Here is a 22,542-nt window from a genome sequence, read left to right as displayed (position 1 = left end):
TTCTAGTATTTCTAGATTTTCAAATATTTACTTAACCCATCTACTGTATTACTTGACGGGAAAGAGGGGAAGGGTGGAAATGAGGGACAGGAATGACACTGTTCAAAAGAAATGTACTCATTACTTGATATATGTAACCGTACCCCTCTGTATACCACCTTTACAATAAAAATTATTTAAATTTTAAAAAACCCAAATGGGCTGGTCCTAACTGCCTTCAACATCAGAAAAGATTTATAGAGATTTCCAATACACTGCAGGGCATAAGACACGTGTTGACAGTGAGGCTCTAACAGTGTCACCACCTTACACCAGCAAATGTTAAGATCCCACAAGTGAACAAAACAACCTGGAAACCACACTTCAGTGATGGTACATACCCCTTTCTTCCTTGTAAATTCTCTGAGATATTTTGTCTATTAAATTAATTTTCTGGCTAAATATTTCAATGAAGTTATTCATTTCCATGAACTCCTCTGGCCGGTTCTTCACTCCTCTCATGGAAGATGCCACAGCTCTGACTGTCTGCCCCATCCTGCTCAGCAACCCAGGCCTTTGCTTTTTGTGAGAGGAGAGATCCTAGAGACAAAACAGAAAGTACTGGAGTAAAGCAAGCAACAATATTTCAAGGCTCAATTAAAAACAACAACAAAAAAACTAGAAAGAAAATCTAATTAGATGAATCACAGGATGATAGCAAAAACTATTTCATGTATATCATATTTTAATATTACTTTGAGGCAGATGAGTTTCTTTATGGCACAATTTCTCCACTCATTCTCAGTCCTCTGGAAATATTCCTCTGAATGTACTGACATAAATCAGGTGTATAATGCTTCCTCCAAGCATAAATCTTTAAAAGAATAGAATGTAACAGAAAAAACAGTGCTGGAGAAAAGGATGATATGCTAGGTCATCATGTACATTTTATACCATGAAGTAAATGGAGAAGAGATAGAGGGAAGATTTCTTACAGTCTACATTAATTCTGGGGGAAAATGGAAAGACTTTATTAATTCTTTAGGTATAATAATGGTAACATTTATTGAGAGTATAATATATTCTAAGTACTAGCAACAGACACACACATACCCACTTTCAAAATGAGCATACAAAATAAGTCACATTATCATCCTCATATTTTCAAAGGAAAATAAATGTACAAGAGTTGTAACTTAGCTCAAGATCTAAGAGAAAATAAGTGACTGATTTGAGTCCTGGCAATATGATTTCAGAGGCCAAATCTGACTCTACTGTTAGACACAAACCATCCTAAATTCATTAGGATAACTTGTAAATAGATACTACCTGTCTGTAGAAAAAGGTTTTTAATAATATATATGCATGTATGTATATGTATGATATAATTATATACATGTGTGTATATACATACAAACTCAAACACACACACACACACACACACACACACACACAATTTCAAAGTTCACGTAGGAAGGGCAGCTACAAACTTGCCAAAGAGAAGACATACTATAAACAGGTAGACTAGGAATCAAATTATCCCTTCACCAATGTGGCACAAATATAAAGAACAGGATACTCCGATGCTAGTTGTAGTATTTGTAGGGGATTCTGAAGATAGTCATGGTATTTACTAAAACAGTTACACTCAAAGAGAAGGGTTAACATACAAGAAATAAGTCTATAAGACATAACACCTACCACACCTACCACCTAGTCTGTAGATTATGTATTATTTACTCAAATATTAAATAACTACTTACCTGCTTCCAGGTTTTCTTTGCTGCATGCCTAATACATAATTATTTATATAGGGATATGATAAACCAGTTTGTTTCCAAGTCATTGTGGTTTTATAGAGAAACAATAGGTACCACCAATGGCCAGGCCACACATTTGTCCAGAACTGCTACAATACCACTTGATACCGTAAATATAATCAGAGACAAAACATTTCCTAGCTGGCAAGCTGTTGCTGCAACTGAGGACCATAGGTAATGTTCCTAACAGCTTCAAAAGTTCCAGAGGCAGCCCATAAACTTGATGCCTAGGAACTCACAAAGCACTTCCAGATCTCAGGTGTGCCTGTCACCACCGAGACACCACCTGCTAAATAATGACCCTCTATCTTCTAATATCATCTGTCATACAGACTTACAGCTTCACAAGAGAAAACAGAAAAGAAAATGTACATGTTCTATATGAGAAATTAGGCTACTCATATAGATAACTCAAAGAAAAGTAAAGAGATGAGATCGTGCTTTTCTCCCTCCTTTCTCTCCCTACCCATTTCATCCATCCAACATTACTTGTTCACTTAGTAATGGCTTTTATACTGACTTGCGAAGTCCGAATCCACTACTACTCAAAGTCAGGTCAATAAAAATGCATATATATGTTTATGCCCTTCTAAAATTTTTTTAAAGTCACCAACAAAGAGAAATAAGAGTCTTAGTATGTGACGAAGACAGCAGAATTGTGGAATGTGCACATGTTATAGTCTGTGCATGTCAATTTGACACAGAGTTATACCTGCAAGACAGAGCTCTCCAGTTCTCTCTCAAAACTCTATCTCAATTCAAAAATTGATTTACAAAGACAAACAGGAGAAATCCTACAATCTGCCACAGTCATAGACAGTGAAGGGTTCTATGAGAATAAATCAAAATTATTTACCCAGGCTTCTGCAGTAAGAAAAACCTTGAAGTCTTCATTAAATGTTAAAGTTGGATGATCAGCAATCCTGTTCAAAAATTTATGTAATGCCTTCCTGCGGGTCTCAATGAAGTCATCATTAAAGCGCTCTACCATTCCTTTTACTATAAACTTCTCTGGTAATGGCTGAGTCCAAAAACAAACAAAAAAATAAAAAATAAACAAATAACTATGAAAGCTATTTGAAATGGAATGTGGCACAGATTTATGAGGGATTCTAAATTCTTCATATTTAGAAGGCTAAACATTTGATCATTTGTTATAAGTATAAAAAGATCACAATGCTAGAAACCAGAATACTATATATGATTATCACATATTACAACAGTTTTTTTAAATCTCTACTTAGATTGGAAAGTCAAGAAAGAAATATTCCTAAAATAAATGTATCACACAGAACTTAAAGATAAAATACTAGCTTTTTTTTTTTTTTTCTTTTTCTTTTTTGGTCAGTCCTGGGGCTTGAACTCAGGGTTTGGGCACTGTCCCTGAGCTTGTTTAGCTCAAGGCTAGAACTCTTACCACTTTGATCCACACCACCACTTCCGGCTTTCTGGTGGCTAATTGGAGATAAGAGTCTCATACAGCTTCCTGTCTGGGCTGGCTTTGAACAGGCATGAGGGCCCAGTACTTGGAGATAATAGGTTTTAGGTATTCCAAAAACCTAAAGAAAAAATAGTGACTATTCTATGAAAACTCTGTTGAGATTTACTGAAATACACTTACTGGAATAATCAGGGTGGGGTGTGATTCCTCAAGTTTTCCCTTTAGCCAGAGGAAATCTTGATAGCGTCTCCTAACTTCAAATTCACTGGAGTCAAATTCCCCTCGAGATGTCTGAAGAAAACAGGAGAAAATAACAGCCCATGCAACAGAAGACAGACTACATTTGCATAAAGTTATTTTAGACATACTGAAATAAATGGGTCTCTAAGAAAAATTAAATCCTAGTTATTCAGTGTTTGTCAGTCTCTATTTTTTTAAGTTCTCTATTCATGTAGCAGATGAAATAAAGCAAACTTTATGATATTTCCAGAAAGAAAGCAAACACGATGCTTAAATTTAAAGTCCAAACTGAAAAAATCTGCCTTACAACAACCATCTGCTTTCCACAGATCATAGCTACTATTATCTCTGGCATGACTTTCTCACTTAAGAAGAAATGTGTTCTGAATTTAGGTTTCCAATATCATTTTTCCCCCAAGATGATTAGAATTCAGAATCTGACGAACATCCTATTTTTACAATTTGGAAAATAACCTGAATATAACTGAGAAAATATTTCCTTGGAATTTGCTCAAATGAAGTGCTTTGCTAGAATTTGTTTTTCATACATAAAAATTCTAACATTTCACAGAGTAGTTTTACCACTGTTTTTTTAAAATGTAAATTAATGGATATTTGATTTGAAAGATCTTTCTGTCATCTCTGAAGGGAGATTCATTTTGAGTCATATGCCTAAACTCCTAAAAAGAAAAGTCTTAATCAAATACATTATAATAGCTGTCCCCACATATATTGCCTTTATCTCAGGCCAAAACACACTAGTGCAAACCCACCTCTCAGAAGAAAAGACTCATTCACACAAACATTTTATTTAACTCAATTTTTAACATATTGAAAAATCACATGCAATAATATTTAGGTTAAGGTTTTCCTGGAGGAGTGAAGATAGAATAACACATTACAAATATGTTTCATTACTACCAAAATTATTAATCATCCTCACAGAACTGCCAGTTACAAAATTAAACTGCTCATATCATGGGATGCAGTATCTTAATTGTCATGAAATAAACTTCATGAAAGCTCTATCTTCCCATTTTTCTTCTTGAACATGAATGTCTATAGCATAGAACAATACAGCACAATTGTTCTATAGCATAGAACAATTCTACAATATTGTAGAATATCCTATTTGTAGTTGGGAAAAGTAAGGGTAAATTAGATGCAGATATCTAAGAAACTAATCTGGTATAAATTATCGCAGGAAGATATAAAACAAGTCAAACAATTGGACGATTCTGGCCTCATCCTCTGTCCTTGAGTTAAAAGGATTCTTTAGCATAAAAAAAATCACAGAGAAGGAAAATAGAGGACAAGGAGAAGATGCTGCCTCTTTCTGCTCAAACTTTTATTTTATTCCTGAAGGAACCACATCAAGGCAAACAGCTGTAATTAAATGGGCTAAATTCCCTACAGATAGATTAGAATCAACATTCCATCTAAAGCAGCCAATCTTGAACATTAGAAGACAGACAAAATTTTCAAACCATTGGAATAACTGAGTTTGATGAAACATCTCCTATGTAGAAAGAATACAGACATTACAAAGTTCACTTGGACTACAAATAACTTAGAATATACTTTCCTATGGATGTTTACACTGGTCTTTAGGCATTCACACACAGTGAGACCAAAGGAGGATACTCTTAGTAGAGCAACACAAAGATGCAATGTCTAAGTGCATCTGGTCACATAAAATAATATTTACAGAACTCCAGGAAATGGAAATGAGGATTTTTTTTCTTTATTGCTGTTTTTGTTTTCTTTTCCTTTTATCTCATTTGTTCATTTATCTGTCATTGGGAAGGTAAGGCATAGAAGTGGAGAGAGAAAGGATTAACAAATGCAGCAGTGATACTCACTAGAACATATGTTGAAAATGAACTTTGTAACTTGTGGGAAAGGTTGGGAGGGATAAACTGGAAGAGAGTGAGGGAAGGGGTGACATTGTTCAAAAAGAAATGTACTATTTATCTGAATTATATAACTGTAACTCCTCTGTACATTACCTTTACAATAAAAATACTAAATTTAATAAAGAAACAGAAAAGGAAACAACAACAGGATTGCAGAATTTCAAAAAAAAGAAGAAGAAAGAAAATGATGGTGACTGGTTTTTCACTTGTGACAATAAAAGCTGAGAAATGTGAAGGTTAGTATCAATAGTCTCATGACCTACATCTTTAAATGCATTCACTCAACAAACACTGATCTTTGGTCAAGTACAAAAAGTTATTCTAAGCTCTGAAGGTTTAGAAAACTGTTTTCAAGAAAAAATGAATCCTAATCAGTAAGGAACATAACTTAACTCCAAAGCACACACTAATAGTCTTTTATAGGTTTGTCTTCATAATAAGGACAAGGGAGAAAAGACCACCATTTAATCTCTTAGTGTTACAACAGACATGATAGGAAAGCAATCTCTGTATCTCCACAAAAGAAAGTATCTCTTCAGAGATGTCAGGTCAAGAGTGATTTCCATAAAGGGCACAGATTCTAGGAATGTGAGCCTTCTACAGCTTATGTCAGATCATTGTCCATGTTTGAGTGTAAATAAGAATATGTGAATTTAGCCTTACAAATCTGTAGCAAAGATGAATACAAATGTTTATAAAACTAAACCTTTTCCAGTTATGTCATTCTTGAAAGAACCATTAGATAGAATGCTCCCAAAGTTCTTGTATTTTTCCTTTACAACTCTTACAATTTTAATTAAACAACTAATTATAAATTGATTCATATCATTGCAACTGCACCTTTCCCCCAATCTCTTCATTTAAAGATCCATTAAAGCAGAAACCTCCTTCTAATAGTTGTGTCCTGATCACTGCTAGAGTCTTAATACGAAACAGTGGCACTTAGGATAAGTGACACTCCGTAACTAATTTTATGCAGTAGATCATTAAATAATGGTATGTGAATTATAAAGAAACAACTTTGGTAATATGAGCATATCCATTAGATGTTTATATTTACATGTTTGCAATGTATTTCAGACCATATATATCCTAGAACACTGGCAAAAGAAAGGAAGCTAAGTTTATAACAGTTAAAATCAAAGATAGTTAAAATGAAAATTAGATACACAAATATACAATAACGTGAACTTTTTAAATTTTCTATGTTTAAATGCAGCACAGATAGCCACTATGACTTGTAACCTTTGTTAAGTTTATGAGTTTCAGAGTCTTCATTAATGTAGTGAGGGTAAATCATAATAATTAAGTTCCATAGAGCAAAAATGAGTTGATGTACAGAAGAAAGAGTACTAACTAATCCAGAGAAGTCAAAACCAAAGCTAGTTTATATAATGAAACTACTACGATGACCACTTCACACTTAAAGTATGATGCACATACAGATAACCCATTTCATGTCTATAGTCCAGTGAAATTCCTTGGTGGCTTACGAAGCCATTCTGAAATATGCGAATGATGGGAAAACAACTTCATTTTACAAATTGTCTTCTTGAAAGTATGATGAGGATGAATGCGTAAACAGTAGTAACAGGAAACCTTGACTGTATTCTTAGCAGTATTTCTACATTAATATTCAATTTTTATAAAGACCCTACAGTATTAGTACTGTTATCCTACTTACAAATGATAAAACTAATAAAGACAGGCTAATAAAATGCCCAGGACTCCTAGTAAGGAAGTAGACACATCCAGATTCAACTCCATGTTTGCTTGCTCTACCTTCTCTTGACATAAGGAAAGTATTATAAAGCTCTTCACTCACTCACTAATCACAAAAAATTGAACTGCTTACTTACTACATCCTAAGAATGGTTTTGGAATTATTAGTAACTTTATACCTCATAAGCTTGCTTGAAAAGCTACCAGAGTTAACCAGGGATAAATACAAACATGGGTAGATGGCAATTACTGGCTACTCAGTACACACTTGGCACCTTGCTAAGTGTTTTCCATTGATTACTTATCCTAAATGGAATGGTACAGCAACACCATCAGATTAGGTGCTATTATCATCTCGGTTTTATTGATTTTAAAAAAATCATTTGGCTTAGAAGGAACTAAATGTATGTTTTCAATTCCTTTGCTGTGCTGACTCACTGTTTTGCATTCCATAAGCGCTCAGTTAGAGCAGAATGAGGAAACAGAGGAAAGATGACTCTTTCCGCTAGGGTTAGGAAGTAACTAATGAAGTCTTCACAGTGCTCTGACAGTGTGAGTTGTTTCTGTAAAAATGAACAGCAGTTCTGTAGAGGAGGAAGATGGACATGGCCTACCAAAGGAAAAGTATGTGCAAATGCGTGGGAAAGAGAAGTTCTGTGTAATAGTCCCAGGTCAGAAGCAGCTCTCTATAAGGGAGGGAAGTGGACAGGGGAGCAGGAGAGGAGTCTATCAGGTAAAAAAGATACACACACATTTTTGTATGTGCTGGTACTGGGACTTGAACTCAGGACCTGAGTCCTGTTCCTCAGCTTTTTGCACTAAGGCTGACATTCTATCATTTGAGCCACAGCTCCATATCTAAGTTTTTGATGGTTAACTGGAGCTAAGAGTTCCAGAAAACTTTCTGACTGCACAAGCTTTGAACTAGCACCCTCAGATCCCAGCCTTTTGAGTAGCTGAAATATTAGGCAGGAATCACCAGTGCCCACTTCAAGGCTTTTCTTTTTTTTAAGTCACTCGATGTTTACCTTGGTAATAATCCTATAAGTAATGAAAGTCTCGATTGTAGTAACGTGGCTTTCAGGTTCATCAACTGTAATAAAGAGGTCCTTTAAATCTGGCTCATCTTCAAACTTGATCTGATTTATCATTGACAAAGGAGATGTTGGCATCACTGGGCTGAAGGAGTTCATATCCATCAATGAGGCATCCTGTGGAATGATATGAAAACTACCATCACAAAATAGCCCAAAACTTCCACTCCTTAGGTAATGTTCATGTTAATAAAATGTCAAGACATAAAGAACCCTTTCACTTACATGTATGGTTATGTTAAATATTTAATTTTACCAGGCAGGGCAAAACTATTGTATGATTTAATTAATATTTACCCTATGAATATTAATTTCACTCACACCTGTAATTCCAGCTACAAAGGAGGTGGATGTGGGAGAATCACAGGCTTAGGTTAGTCCTATCCCATGAAAAAAATAAAATAGGGGAGGGCAGGAAAGGAAAAGGGAAGGTGGGGAAGGGGAAATGAGAAAAGAGGAAAGGGAAGGGGAAGGGGAAGAGGAAAGGCTCCCATAGTTTGGATACTTGTCTTCCCTGAAAACCCATTCTGAAACTTAATCCTCAATGTCATGGCACTAAGAGGTAGAGCCAGGGCTGGGAATATGGCCTAGTGTTAGAGTGCTTGCCTCGTATACATGAAGCCCTGGGTTCAATTCCTCAGTATCACATATATAGAAAAAGCCAGAAGTGGTGCTGTGGCTCAAGAGGTAGAGTGCTAGCCTTGAGCAAAAAGAAGCCAGGGGGCTGGGAATATGGCCTAGTGGCAAGAGCGCTTGCCTCCTACACATGAAGCTCTTGGTTGGATTCCCCAGCACCACATATATGGAAAACGGCCAGAAGGGGCGCTGTGGCTAAGGTGGCAGAGTGCTAGCCTTGAGCAAGAAGAGGCCAGGGACAGTGCTCAGGCCCTGAATCCAAGGCCCAGCACTGACCAAAAAAGAAGCCAGGGACAGTGCACAGGCCCTGAGTTCAAGCCCGAGGACTGGCAAAGAAAAAAAACAGAGTAGGGCCCTTTTGGGATGAGACAAAGTGATGAGGGTGTTGCATTGAGACCTTAGAGAAGAGCTAGAAGGAGCTAACCAGTCATCTTTGTGCCCTTCAGCCTTGTGCCTGTGGGAACACAGGAACAGACTCCATCATACAGGTTAAGGGCAGTGGCCTTTCCCATACACTCAACCTGTCAGTAACTTGATCTTGGACTTCCAAGCTTCTAGGACTGTGAGAAATAAAGTCGTTTTTCTTCTTAAATGGCCCATTCTCAGGTAGTTTGTATAGAAACATAAAATATTTTTAAAAATACAAAGAAGAAACTATAATACCACACCAATTGTCTCTCAGCTCTGACCAGACAGTAAGCTGGTCTCATGCTGAATCTCAAACTTGTTGAATCCTCCTCAGCCCGAATCCCAGTGGCCAATTTCATGAATCATCTGCACATAAATTTACTTCCACTGCTTTGTTTCAGTAAAGGGAAAAGCCAGGCATGATGGAACATACTATAATTCTAGCATCTGAGAAGAGGAAGGGTGCCACCCTAGGGCTACAGGGCATCTTCAAAATCAGCCTGGGTTACCTCATAAATAGATAGAAAAATGATAATTATATATGTTTGTAGACACACACACACACACATATATATATATATACACACACAGAGATAGGTAGATAGAAAATATAGATAGAAAAAATAAATGAAAACTACATATAGATTAATAGAAGATAAATAAATTGGTAGATAGAAGATAAATAGATGAATAGCCAACAAAAGACAGAAAAAGGACACAGAATGGGTAAGAAAAAACTAAAACATTTTTTTTTACAAGTAAGCCCTTCAAAAAAGAAAGGACAGTAATAAATCTAAATAGTGCCTCATGTTACCTAGGCATGAGTGTCAGTGTTTACAGAATGTGAGGAGTATTTCTGTAGCCATGGAAGTAATGTCCTAAAACTCTATATTCTTTTAGATAGTTTTCCTCAAAAGGATAAAGATGCTAGAAAACAAAATTTTGTCTATCATAGACAAAAGACCAAAGTAAATTGATAGGCATAGAGAAGGTTGAATAGAAACCCCTTTGTATGACTAATTAAAGATAATAAAACAACTGCAAAAAGTGAACACTGTGACAAGATGTGAAACAGGTAGAGGACAGATTTCAGTGCGACCAGCAGGCATGCAACATTATAGAGTCAGGAAATAATTCACAACCAAACTTCAGTGAAATCACTCATGTCCATATGACAGGAAACATAAATTTTACCCATAACTGGGGAGAGTAAACGTGATTAAGTCATGATTTAAAAGAATATACAATAACTAGGAAAAAGAGCTCACAGTATGTCATTGAAATAACAGACTATAAAATGTCCATACCACCAGATTCCAGTTTATATTAGTATGTGCATGATGGGGGAAGGAAAAGAGAGGAAAGCGAGAAAGGAGTGGAAAAGAAAAGATGACAACATAGAAGTTGTAAAGAAAAAAAAATAACAGAAGTGGTTCCAGATGTGAAGGGAAAATAGAAAGATGTACTCCAGATGTGGGCATGCTGTTGATGTTAATATATCTGGTGGATTTATACATTTTCTAAATATCCTCAAATAAACATATACTATGTGGTGATACACACACAAACATACACAGCAACATGTTCTGAGATGGTACTATGGTGCTAAAATGAGTTGTTTGACTTGGATTACATTTCATTATTTTTTTCCTTATGCAGCTAGGCTACATAATTAAAAGAAAAATTTACAAGTATTTCAGAATCCAATAAATATGAAATGATCCAAATAAAGTATGGGATACAAGATATATAATACTATGTAGCCATGAACAGAACTTTAGAACTTCTAAATAAGTGTGCAATCAACAGTATAACGACAACAAAAAACCTCTTGCAAACCATTCCGTATAAGCAATACTTTTTCTAAACCAACCAATTTAAGTCTGATAGGCAAACGTATTTTAAATCACACTGAATTTGCACACTACCCTGTGCTCTGGCATCGTCTGTCCTCAGCTCCCCACTTACCACAGTCCCCTTCTGCAACCTCCTACATAATTTAGCATTCCATTTCCTCTGCTTAAAATGCACCCTTTTGTAAAGTGGAAAAGATCGGCATTAATTTGCCAAGGCTCCCAATTCCAATGAGTACAGTGGAGTGTCATAAAAATATGCTTGGATATCTAGCAAAAAGAAGAAAATTGCAAGCTGAAATTTAGCAACATCCAAGATTTCAGGAAAAGGATTTAAATTACCGTGAATCACTCAAAAATGTTCTTAAAAACCTCAATAAAACTGACTATCCAAAGTGTTTTAGATTCACTCCAAGAAAAGGAAAGAAAATACACTGACAATACTTAAAAGATTTACATTTGGACACGGGTACCTGAAAGAGCAAAAAAACCCACAAAAAGGGTTTGACACAATTCAAAGAAGCAATTAACCAAAAAATAATTCCATTTAACCTTTTCATGGTTGCTGCTTTTCAGTAGAAATGGATCATTAAAATTTGCTCTTCCTGGGCTGGGAATATGGCCTAGTGGCAAGAGTGTTTGCCTTGTATACATGAAGCCCTAGGTTTGATTCCTCAGCACCACATATATAGAAAATGCCAGAAGTGATGCAGTGGCTCAAGTGGTAGAGTGCTAGCCTTGAGCAAAAAGAAGCTGGTGACAGTGCTCAGACCCTGAGTCCAAGCCCTAGGACTGACAAAAACACCCCAAAAACAAAATTCGTTCTTCCTAAACAAACCTCCACCACCCCTCTCTGTCCTTTTCCTTCTCTATTTCTTTCTTTCTCAACATTTGGATACAGTATTTTAAACAAAGGAAACAAGTCTTCATTTTTTTTCAAGAGATTACATCAAAAAGAGAAAATATTTGCATGACCAACTTCTGTTTCTTGAGTCACACTTAAGATACCATTTCTATAGCTAACATGGTGAAAAAGCAGAAACACAAGCCAATAAAACCTTGCAGTGGTTTCAGGCTGAGATCTGAATGAATACAACATAGCAGGAAGCCCAATGTGTCACTGTCCTTCATCAAAAAGCAATACCTTCACTGCAAGGCAGTTACCTATTTGAATGCTGCTAGTATAACACACTGTCATTTACCAGCAAAACCATTTACAAATTAAGTGCATGTTCATTGCACCTGTTGTTACTCTTGCTTCATTATATGCATTTGATATCGATTAAATGTTCCTCTCCCTTCACCCACCTCCAAATTGAAATTGAAATTCTAGCAACTGGTACTTTAGTATATGACTTTATTTTTAGGAATAGATTTTGTGTTAAAATGATCCCAGGCACTAGTGGCACATACCTGTAATCCTAGCTACTCAGGAGGCTGAGATCTGAGGATTGTGGTTTGAAGCCAGCCTGGGAAGAAAAGTCGGTGATACTCTTATCTCCAACAAACCACTCAGAATAAGTGGGAAGTGGTGTTGTGGATCAAGCAGTAGGGGGTTAGCCTTGAGCACAAAGAGGCTCAGACCCCAGGTCTGGACAAAACAAAAGTTCTCTATTTTCATACAGATGATATCTTTGTTAAAGGGGGAAACTTTAACAAAGAAACTCACATATTGAAAAGATAATATAAAGAAACACAAAAGACAGACATCTATTAGCCAAGTTAAGAAGCCCAGAGAAGATCCTACACAAAGGAAGGAATCCTGCTGATAACCTTGACCATGGACTTCAAGCCTCATGACCAGTGGAGGTATAAAATGTTTGTTGTGTAAGATGTCCCATCTGTGGCACAGCAATCCTGGAAAACTAATACAGTACGGTTACACGCAACAAAAAGTGGAACATGAGCCGGTATTGGTGGCTCACACCTATAATCCTAGCTACTCATGAGACTGAGATCCGAGGACCAAAGTTTGAAGCCAACCTGAGCAGGAAAATCTGTGAGACTTTTATCTCCAATTAGCAACCAAAAATCCAGAAGTGGAGCAGTGGATGAAAGGGTGGAGTGTTAGCCTTGGGTGAAAAAACTCAGGGACCAGTGCCCAGGCTCTGAGTCTAAGCCCCTGTACTGGCACAAACACAAAAAAGAAAACACAAAACAAACAAATAAACAAATATCAAAGAAAAATGTTGAACAGGGAGGAATGTGTAGAAGGGAGTCTCCACGATTACATTTCATCCTTGATCCACTCATTTGTTTTATTACAGCATAATCATCAACTCTAGTAACTTCTGAGAAAAAGATCTGCCTTCTTTTTCCATGCTATTAGATGGTTCCAAAATGATACTTCTGAAACAAGTACCATACCTCAATGAAATTTAAAACAACTGAGTGCTTGTCAGTAACTGAATGCTCAAGAGATAAATATCAAAAGAAATAGGTTAAAATGTAAAAGAAATAGCACCTCCTTAAAGATGTCCTTCCATCATACCCATTACTAAAATGCTCATCATCAATATAAATACATAAATGCTACATCTCATAAACACAGTGTGAATTATTCTGATAATGCTACATAGCAGCTACCATCTGTGCACAAATAGCTATTTTCCTTTTACAAGTGGAGAGAGAAAGAAAAAAAATCAATGTGAGAAGTGTGATAAATCAAAATCCTGGCATGAAAAGGCCATGTAAATAAAACTGCTGATTATACAAGAAGCTCGCACACTGGGAATCAGCTGGTTAAAAAACCCACTTAAAGGGTGGAAGGAGTTGGAGAAGCCACTCATCTTAGTAGGCCTAAATTTAGACCTACCAGCTGTGCTTTGGTTTACACAGCTTTCCAATTTGCCTGCTTATAATAATAATAGTATTAATAAGTGATAAAGGCCTGCAGAACACGAGTTGCAAATATGATTGGGGAGAGAGGGAGCAAGCACCACGCCATTGGTCTACACCACACACTGATCTTGTATGATATAAGGTCTATTGCTAAATACTGTATATATGCTTGCACATACACATCACAACTTATTTATCCCTTCTTATTTTCCTAGGTGGTTTTTTTTAAATTTTCTAACAGTGCTTACCTTGAATCTATTTGTAGTTGATCCAGTTTTGTATACACTATGGTGTATAGTGAGCAAAGAAAGTTTTCATACAGTTTTATTTCATACATTTTTCACTTCTGAAGAAATGGTGTTATGCTGAAGTCAGACCATCCTTTTTTTTTTTTTAAACCAAAACTCAGGTTGACATTAAATTGCCTCAGTGTAAAGACATGGACAAGTGATGGCATCTTTACCTCCTTGAGGTTCAATTTCTCACTTGTAACCTTTCTCTAAAAAGATAATATTCGGCTGGGGATATGGCCTAGTGGCAAGAGTGCCTGCCTCGGATACACGAGGCCCTAGGTTCGATTCCCCAGCACCACATATACAGAAAACGGCCAGAAGCGGCGCTGTGGCTCAAGCGGCAGAGTGCTAGCCTTGAGCGGGAAGAAGCCAGGGACAGTGCTCAGGCCCTGAGTCCAAGGCCCAGGACTGGCCAAAAAAAATAAAAAATAAAAAATAAAAAAAAAATTAAAAAGATAATATTCCACCTTGGATCACAGAAAATTAAGGTCATGGGGGCATTGCCTTTATGCATGGATTAATGTAATCCTCACAGGATTAAGTTTAGCTGTCTCAAGAGTGGGCAGTGACAAAATGGACCTACCACTCTCCTACACACGCCCCTGCACTCCCTTCTACAAAGGCCCTCATTAGATGAAGCTTCCTGCCTTTGGGCCATAAGCCTAAATAAACCTTTGGTTTTTTTTTTATAAGTGAGTAAGACTCTGGTATTATATTATAGCAACAGAAACAGACTAAGGTACAAGTACATCAAAAGCAAAAGTCTCTGCAGTCTGACAAAACCAACCTTTATTCAAGTTGACTTATCTAAATGTTTACAAGTACATGTCTATAGGTACCCGTGACAAGCACATGGTGAAGTCATTCCACTGCTCTGAGTGAAGTTTGTCACTTGCAAACAATTGGGATCATGAAGGATTAGGAAAGGATGCAAAGAAACAATAAATATGTTATACATGGTGTGTAAAGTTTTTATATGACCTACGTTTTGTAAACCTTACCTCATTTCTTTAGAGTACATTTTCCCTTACCTGTAACCAGATAGAAATAATCGTGAATAGCTCCTCCTTTTCCTCAGTTTCAGTAAGGAAATAGGTTAAGTAAAGAAGCCATGATTAGATAATGACCTACCAATAAGTTAATCCTTCAGAGTTAGAACTGAATTCATTTTTGTCTGAGATTTTTATGAAATGAAATAACATTCTAAAGCAAGAATTAATGTCCATGATTAGTATGCAGCTCTAAACTGCACAAAATTTGAGGAAATACAGGTGTATGCAAGGCAGCAGTACTGGCAATGAGAAAAGAACTAAAATGGAAAGGAAGGACACACAAATTGTACTGTATGTGCAGGAGTGTGGCCATATCCTCATGAAACATCACAGATAAGTCTCATCAAGTATGGGAAGGTAAATAAATCATAAAAGAATTCAAATGGTACAGTACCATCTTTTTAGCATTTACATTTCTGTTAAGGACTTTTTAAAAAAAGTACTGAGACGCTCACACATGTGCATGTGCACACACACCCACACCCACACACCAGTTTCTAACCACCTCTACATACAACATACAGGTAAGGACACTCAAAGGACAAATAAAATGGTACAACTGCAGTGTCAGAAGAGCCCTCATTAAGTCTGTGCTCAACCACACAGGTGCAGTTCACGCATGCACCTTGGCAATAAGGCACATCTCAAGAGGTCAAAGATACACCACAAAGCCCTGAATGCCCCACCCACAAATGAAAAAAAGATCTCCTGGAAACGCATTAGAGCAAGTCTGGGCTATTGGATGCACACAGCAAACAGAATAGTCCAACTATGCAGCTGTGGACTAATTGATGAATAATCAGAAGCAGAATGAGCAGGAAAAATACTCCCCGGGGCAACTTCTGAAGGGGCTGGAGGCAGATCCTCAGAACAGGGCACAAGGCAGACTCAGCTCACAAGTACAGCGGAAATAGATTCTAAGCACAAGCAGCTGGCCCCTCCCTCTGTAGGTGTGGCTAAAGTGGATCCCGGGACTTCAATAAAAAATAACACAACTCCTGTGAACAAAAATGTGGTCTTAGACACATTCCCCAAGGGAAGGGCTAGACTATTGAGAAGCAACAAATTTACAGAGCATTTTGGAAGAGACTCAATAGATGCTCATACATAGAATAGAAAAATCAATAGTCAATTAAAATAGATACATCAAATACTCTCTGTAATACTCTCCTAGTAAGTCTAAACTGCCTGGTAGATACTACTTGCAGTGACTTGCTTAGAGAGGAAATGAACACAAACCAGGGCATTTAAGAAGTAATATCAGGCTGAGGGAATGGCTCAGTAGAGTGCCTGCCTAGCAATCACAAGGCTCTGAGTTCAAGCCCCAGTAGAAACAAAAAAAAAATTAAAATACGAGAATATTGGTATCATATTTAGCAATAACTGAAATACATGCTGTAATTATTCCAAGTTTAGGATACCCTGGAGCCTCCCTGGAGCCTCTTCTGACTCACTAGAAGGCACTGGTCTCTCTGTTTACTGAACTAAGTAGCTGTTTCTCTGGCACCATTTAAACTATCTAAACATACTCTCCAGAAAGACAGAAATCAGTTTTTCATCCTCCAGGATTTCACTGCAAATTCAAAGAGGATGATTATATGAAACAAAAGCAAGAATCTTACACACTGTAATTGTGAATAGACAGTTTCCTAAATGCCTAAAATGTTGCCGTAGCAACACACACTGCAATGGTTTATTTGATCCTGTCAACAGCCTAGTGGAAGGAATTATGATTTTATCATTATCATGCAGACTTTACAGTTAAATTAACTTGTGGTAGAAGAGTGTTAATAATTCTCCCCCACTCTTTTAACTCTTATTTTCTAGAATCAAATCTCAACCATGACCACCAGCATAAGCACATCAAAAAGCATCAGTGTAGTATTTCATTTCATAAATATTCTCAGAACAGCAGCCCTGTAGCAGGCACAGTAAGCAAAACTGGCAGAATTGCTGCTTTCATGAAATTCCGACTTTTAGTTAGATGAGAGTGCAGTCTAAACAATAAACAACTAAATACCTAGATCAACAAGACCATTGATTCCTAATGGAAAGTTTTGACAGGACATGGTTGTATACTTGTATAATTTCAGCATTAGGGAGGCTGAGGCAGGAGGATCATGAATAAAAGACCAGCCTAGGTGACATAGGGAGACCTTTTCTCAAGGAAACAAAAATAAAAGGAAAAGAATTAATAAACAAAGAAGTACCTGAGAAACTGAAGCCTTGCTGGTGTAAAGAATGAAGGCAAAGATCAGGGAGAATGTGTGTGAGGCTTGCAAAAAAGGCTGCAGGGAAGTGTGGGAGAAAGCTAACTATGTAAACCAGGGAGTGAAAAGTCTAGTCAGAGAGAAATAAGGCTCAGGGCAGGAAAAGGGTTAAAATGCTCAGGGCTCAGAAATGAGATGAATGGCTGGAACAAAGGATTTAATGAAGGAATTTCCAACCAACCTTAACATGTATTGGGTCAGAATTTCAGGAATTTAAAAGAATGAGGGGGAAATAATGACAGTTAAACCTGAAAATGTAAAAGTAAAAAATATGTTGCGCATTCAATATCTAATAAGTACCTGCATAGTCTTATTCAGACTATGCCATATGTTTTGGCTTAGTGTTTACTAGGTAAGCATTCTACTGTGTGAGCCATATCTGTAGCCCTTTTTGCTCTGGTTGTTTTTGAAATGGAATATCTTTTTTTTTTTTACTTTTGCACTATTTTTGAGATGGAATATCACCTTTTGCTTGAGACTAGCTGAACTACAATCCTTCTCATTTACATTCCTACCAGAACTAGGCTAGCAAGCATGTACCACCAAACCTATCTTTTTCTGTTGAGATGGAATCTTATGATTTTTTTGTCTTTGTCCCAGGCTGGGCTGAGACTGTGATTCTCACATTTTCATCTTCCCACATAGCTGGGATAACAGCCATGCACCACTGTACCCAGCTATCGGTTGAGATGAAATCTCAAGAATTCTTTGGCCTAGACTGCTCAGATCACACACTTCATATTCTCTCAGCCTCCCAAATAGCTAGGGTCACAGGCATAAAGCACCATGCCTACTTCTTACCTGATTAACAAGCCATCGCCAATTAGAGGTTATAAATCATCACCAATTCAGTCTCACTTATCTCTATTGAACTCAGTTTCTTACCTAGTAGAAATTGTCTTTTCATATTTACTACTCTTAAACGTTTTAGTTTTCCTTATTGAGAAAAGTCCAACACAGCACCTCTAACTCTAAATCACAGTTGGAGGTGCTTGTAGACAGAATCCTGCTCCTGTGAGAGGGCTGACCCTCCTAGTTAAATGCCTCACAGCTTTCAAAGCCTCTTTGTAGAAGAAAACTAATTCCTACTTGAAAAGCTTTGACCAGTGCTGTGCTTTGAGCAACAGCACATATCTAGACAGAAGACTTGAGATTGGAAAGCCACAGACTGTTTGCTCCAGCCCACATCTGGGCAAAAATGATGTGTTTCAGTTACACACCCTTCCTTCAGTCTGGATCCTGAAATGAAGTTGACTCACAGAGCAGACTCATAGCTCAGCAACAGGCAGGTAAGCAAGAGATAAACCTCTACTAGAGATAGATCTTAAATTTAAGAGATAGATCTTAAAGCTGGTGGGTTTTTAGAAAACTAATGGAGTCACTATTCAACATTCAAATCCATTCTTAAAAACACAGTTATTAGATTAGTACAAAAGAACCAATTGGGAATGTTTTTCCACTTTTGATGATGCATCTATTAAGAATTTGTCATGTGTTTTTCATCACATATAATAAGGCATGTATTCAGATTTTAAACAGACATTCTGTGCTTCATATTTCATTTTAAGCCATTAGACTGTTTTCCATTTTAAAACTTGTTTTATTAAACATATATAAGTATTATGAAGTCAGGCATGGTAGTGCATGCCCACAGCAGGCAGAGGCAAGAAGATGCAAAGTTCAAGGCCAACCAAAGCTACAAGGTATTATCTGTCTCCACAGATGAAAAATGAACAAAGAAAATTACCACAAAAATGAATGTCAAAAGCATTGTGCTACTTGAGGTGTTACAGCACACACCTGAAATTCCAACACTGGGAAGGAAAAGGCAAGGAGGATTGGGAATGGGAAGCTAGCCTGTCTCAAAAGAATCCAAACAAATACTCAAGAAATGTGTGTGTGTGTGTGTGTGTGTGTGTGTGTGTGTTGTGAGTGTGTGTATTTGCTGGCACATGAGCACTGTGTAAACATAAAATGCTAAATGAACGAGGCCAGGCACAAAAGGCAGTACTTTGTCTGATTTTGTTTCTATGAAATGACCTGATGAGGAAACTGCTGAGATGGAAATAATAGGCAGAAGGGTATCTATGACTGGGAATGAAAGCAGTGTTCACTGTAAACACACTATGACAGGTATTACTGGACAATTGAGAATGCTCCAACACTAGTGTACAGTAATCATTACATAATCAGTGAAACTGACTTAAAAATCATCCAAAATGGGTAAATGTTATGATATGAAAAAATAGACCTTAATAAATTTTAAAAAGAAAAAAGGGAAAAAACATTCCATTATAAAAGCATTGCTCAAAGTAACTATAAGCCTTAATTTTCTTTTAGTATGTTTCAATGATTTTTATGTCAGTGCTTGCTAATAATTGTCATTGATCTTTTTACATCAGTGACTGGACAAATTGTGTTATCTAAAATGATTAACAGGTACACTGTCAAAGTTAATCAAGTATTTAATTCAAACTAGACAAAATCTTTTGCTCGTATAATTTGTTACTTGAGTGTAGGGAAGCCCTTCATTATTCACTCATAAGGTGGTTAGCTGGTCTTTAATTTTTGTGTTATATCTTTTTAGAAAAGTATGATACCCAAATAAATAAGCACATAAATAAAATGAATTTGAACACTAACCACATTGCTATTGAATCTGTGTTGCTCTGGATCATACTGACCACTTGTAAACCTGTAGCAGGTTGTCAGTTCAAAGTATGTGCAAGAAAGCCAGGCAGGCTCACACCTGCAATCCTAGCTACTTAGGAGGCTGAGATCTGAGAGTCACAGTTCAAATTCAGTCTGCAGAAAAGTCCCTGAAACTCATGGCTCCAACCAGCAAAAGGCAGAAAATGGAGATGTAGCTCAAATGGTAGAGCATCAGCTTTGAGTAAAAAAGCCAACCGAGAATTTGAGGCCCTGAGTTCAAGACCCAGTACCAACACCAAAAAAAAAAAAAAAGTTATAGAATATACCATCAAGGATAAAAACTCAATGTTTAAAACCAATATGTTTATTTTAGACACGAGAGTTCTAAACATCTTCTCATTATTTTCCCAATGAACATTCACAAACAACAACAATAACAAAAACACTGTTGTTTCTGCTCACCCTTTACTACCACTTACCTGTCTTTTCTGTGGCTGTACCTTCAGCTTTTAGGTCTATTCTGAAGTAAATATACTTAGGCCTTTCCTACCAGAATGGTTTCTATGGCCTGTTACCAAGACCTCTGAGTCAGATGTTAATAACTTAAGATGATTCATTTTTCAAAGTAAAAGAAGGTTTCTGAGTAATTCTTCTATGTTTTATGTACTTTGTATTTGTTTCCTCTAATACAATATACACAGGAGATTTTGTCCAGCACTGGGGCTCAACATAGCTGTGGGTTTAGCATTACTCACTATAATTAAAACTAATTTGTTTTAATTTTGTTTATTTAGTACTGATAGCAAAAGGCCAATATGATACTAACTGAATTTACTGAAATCAGATCAATGGTAAATTATAAAATAAATAGGCCTATAAATCTAAAAAGAGAAAGTCGGGGGTCATGTAATCTACATATTCTGTGTAATAGATTACATTTAAACATGTTATCTAAATATTAAATGAACAGTGTTTCTACACTCCCTCCTTCAAATGGCTTAACCAGGTGGAAACAGCTAAGTCATGGAGATTTTTATAGAAAATAAGTAACTATTTATAAGACAGAATGTATTACGTATTACAGCACTTACAACAGTACTGTAGAAGAGAGAGAAGATTCTTCATGTGTAGATAGTTTTACACTGCACCAGAAATAACAGAAGGATTTTGTTATGTTGATCCAACAATAATTACAAAGAAGCAGAAAAATGCACAGTATAAAGTTATGTGGTAACAGATCAACCTAGATCAGTGCTTCTAAAACAGTGTTTTTCAAATCATAAGGTAAAAACCAATCACCCAGCAAGAAATCAAAGTCAGATTCTGATTGATCAATTCTGGAGTAGGTCTGAAGTGTCTAAGTTTGTAGCCAGCCCCTAAGTGAGAGGCCTAGTTCCCAGAACATAGTCTAGGCTTTGGGGATGGGGGGCAGGGAGGGAGAAGAGCCAGTGACTGGCCATCTAGAGGCCTTGAAAAAAAACTTGCCCACATGACCAGCTTGGGATAGACAGGAGAATGAAGTCTCCCAAGCTGTGTCAAGTATTCTCGGCAGTAACTATATAACTACTCTCATTGTAAGAGGGGAGATGGAAAGAAGGCATACATAATCACAGAGATCAAGAATGGCAAAACTTACAGAACTCGAGGGAAAAAGGGTAAAAAAGTAGAGCAGTGGAGTTTATGAGATCGGGATGAAAATGAACTATACAATGCATGGGTGGAGATGGGAAGGAGTGACTGGGAGAGAAGGAGGGAACAGAAGACACTGTACTGACTACCTGACTTATGTAATTGTGATCCCTCTACACATCACCTCTATCATAACAATAAAAGAAAATTTAAAAAAAAAAAGAGTGGCAAAACTGATAGCCACAGCTCACAGCCTATGGGAGCCATCAGCAGCCCTGGGCAGTGAGTTTGTCAGTTCATGGGAGAAGCCGGAGGTGAGCACTAGGGATTTTCTCCTGAATCCCTGAGAAATCATGACATGATTAGCACAAGATTATGTAGGAAAGAAAATGGGCTTGGAAAGAGAAATCTGAGTAACTGGGAAATGGTGGAATATAGTTGTCATTTGGGATGGAAGTGGAGAGGAGAAGGACCCCCTGATGAAGACTTTCCACTGATCTTACACCTAACCTTAGGGAAGTTAGAATTCCATTGTAACACCCCGGTAGCAGGGGTGTTACAGGTCGACTGTCACACCCTCCTCTGCTCCTCTGAAATGGGCAGTCATCCACCTAGCTTGCCTAGAATGCTTTTAGTGACAGAATCCATGAGTATATACACCCTCCAAATTGTTTACATTCTGGAAATTTATACCAG

General features: G+C 37.0%; 1 protein-coding gene across 1 annotated transcript in view; it reads right to left on the bottom strand.

Moving 5' to 3' along the window:
- Snx7 (sorting nexin 7) overlaps positions 1–22,542 on the bottom strand; it is a 69,302-nt gene that overhangs the window by 37,882 nt on the left and 8,878 nt on the right. Inside the window, exons 2-5 of the mRNA XM_048352021.1 lie at positions 8,147–8,329; positions 3,421–3,531; positions 2,656–2,820; positions 381–579 (exon numbers count right to left, since the gene is read on the bottom strand). Coding sequence (XP_048207978.1) covers positions 381–579; positions 2,656–2,820; positions 3,421–3,531; positions 8,147–8,329 — 658 coding nt within the window. The remainder of the gene's footprint in view (positions 1–380; positions 580–2,655; positions 2,821–3,420; positions 3,532–8,146; positions 8,330–22,542) is intronic.

This window comes from Perognathus longimembris, chromosome 7 (assembly GCF_023159225.1).
Source record: "Perognathus longimembris pacificus isolate PPM17 chromosome 7, ASM2315922v1, whole genome shotgun sequence".
Taxonomy (NCBI): domain Eukaryota; kingdom Metazoa; phylum Chordata; class Mammalia; order Rodentia; family Heteromyidae; genus Perognathus; species Perognathus longimembris.
The sequence above is the reverse complement of the archived record's forward strand: the minus strand, read 5'-3'. Positions and strand labels throughout refer to the sequence as shown.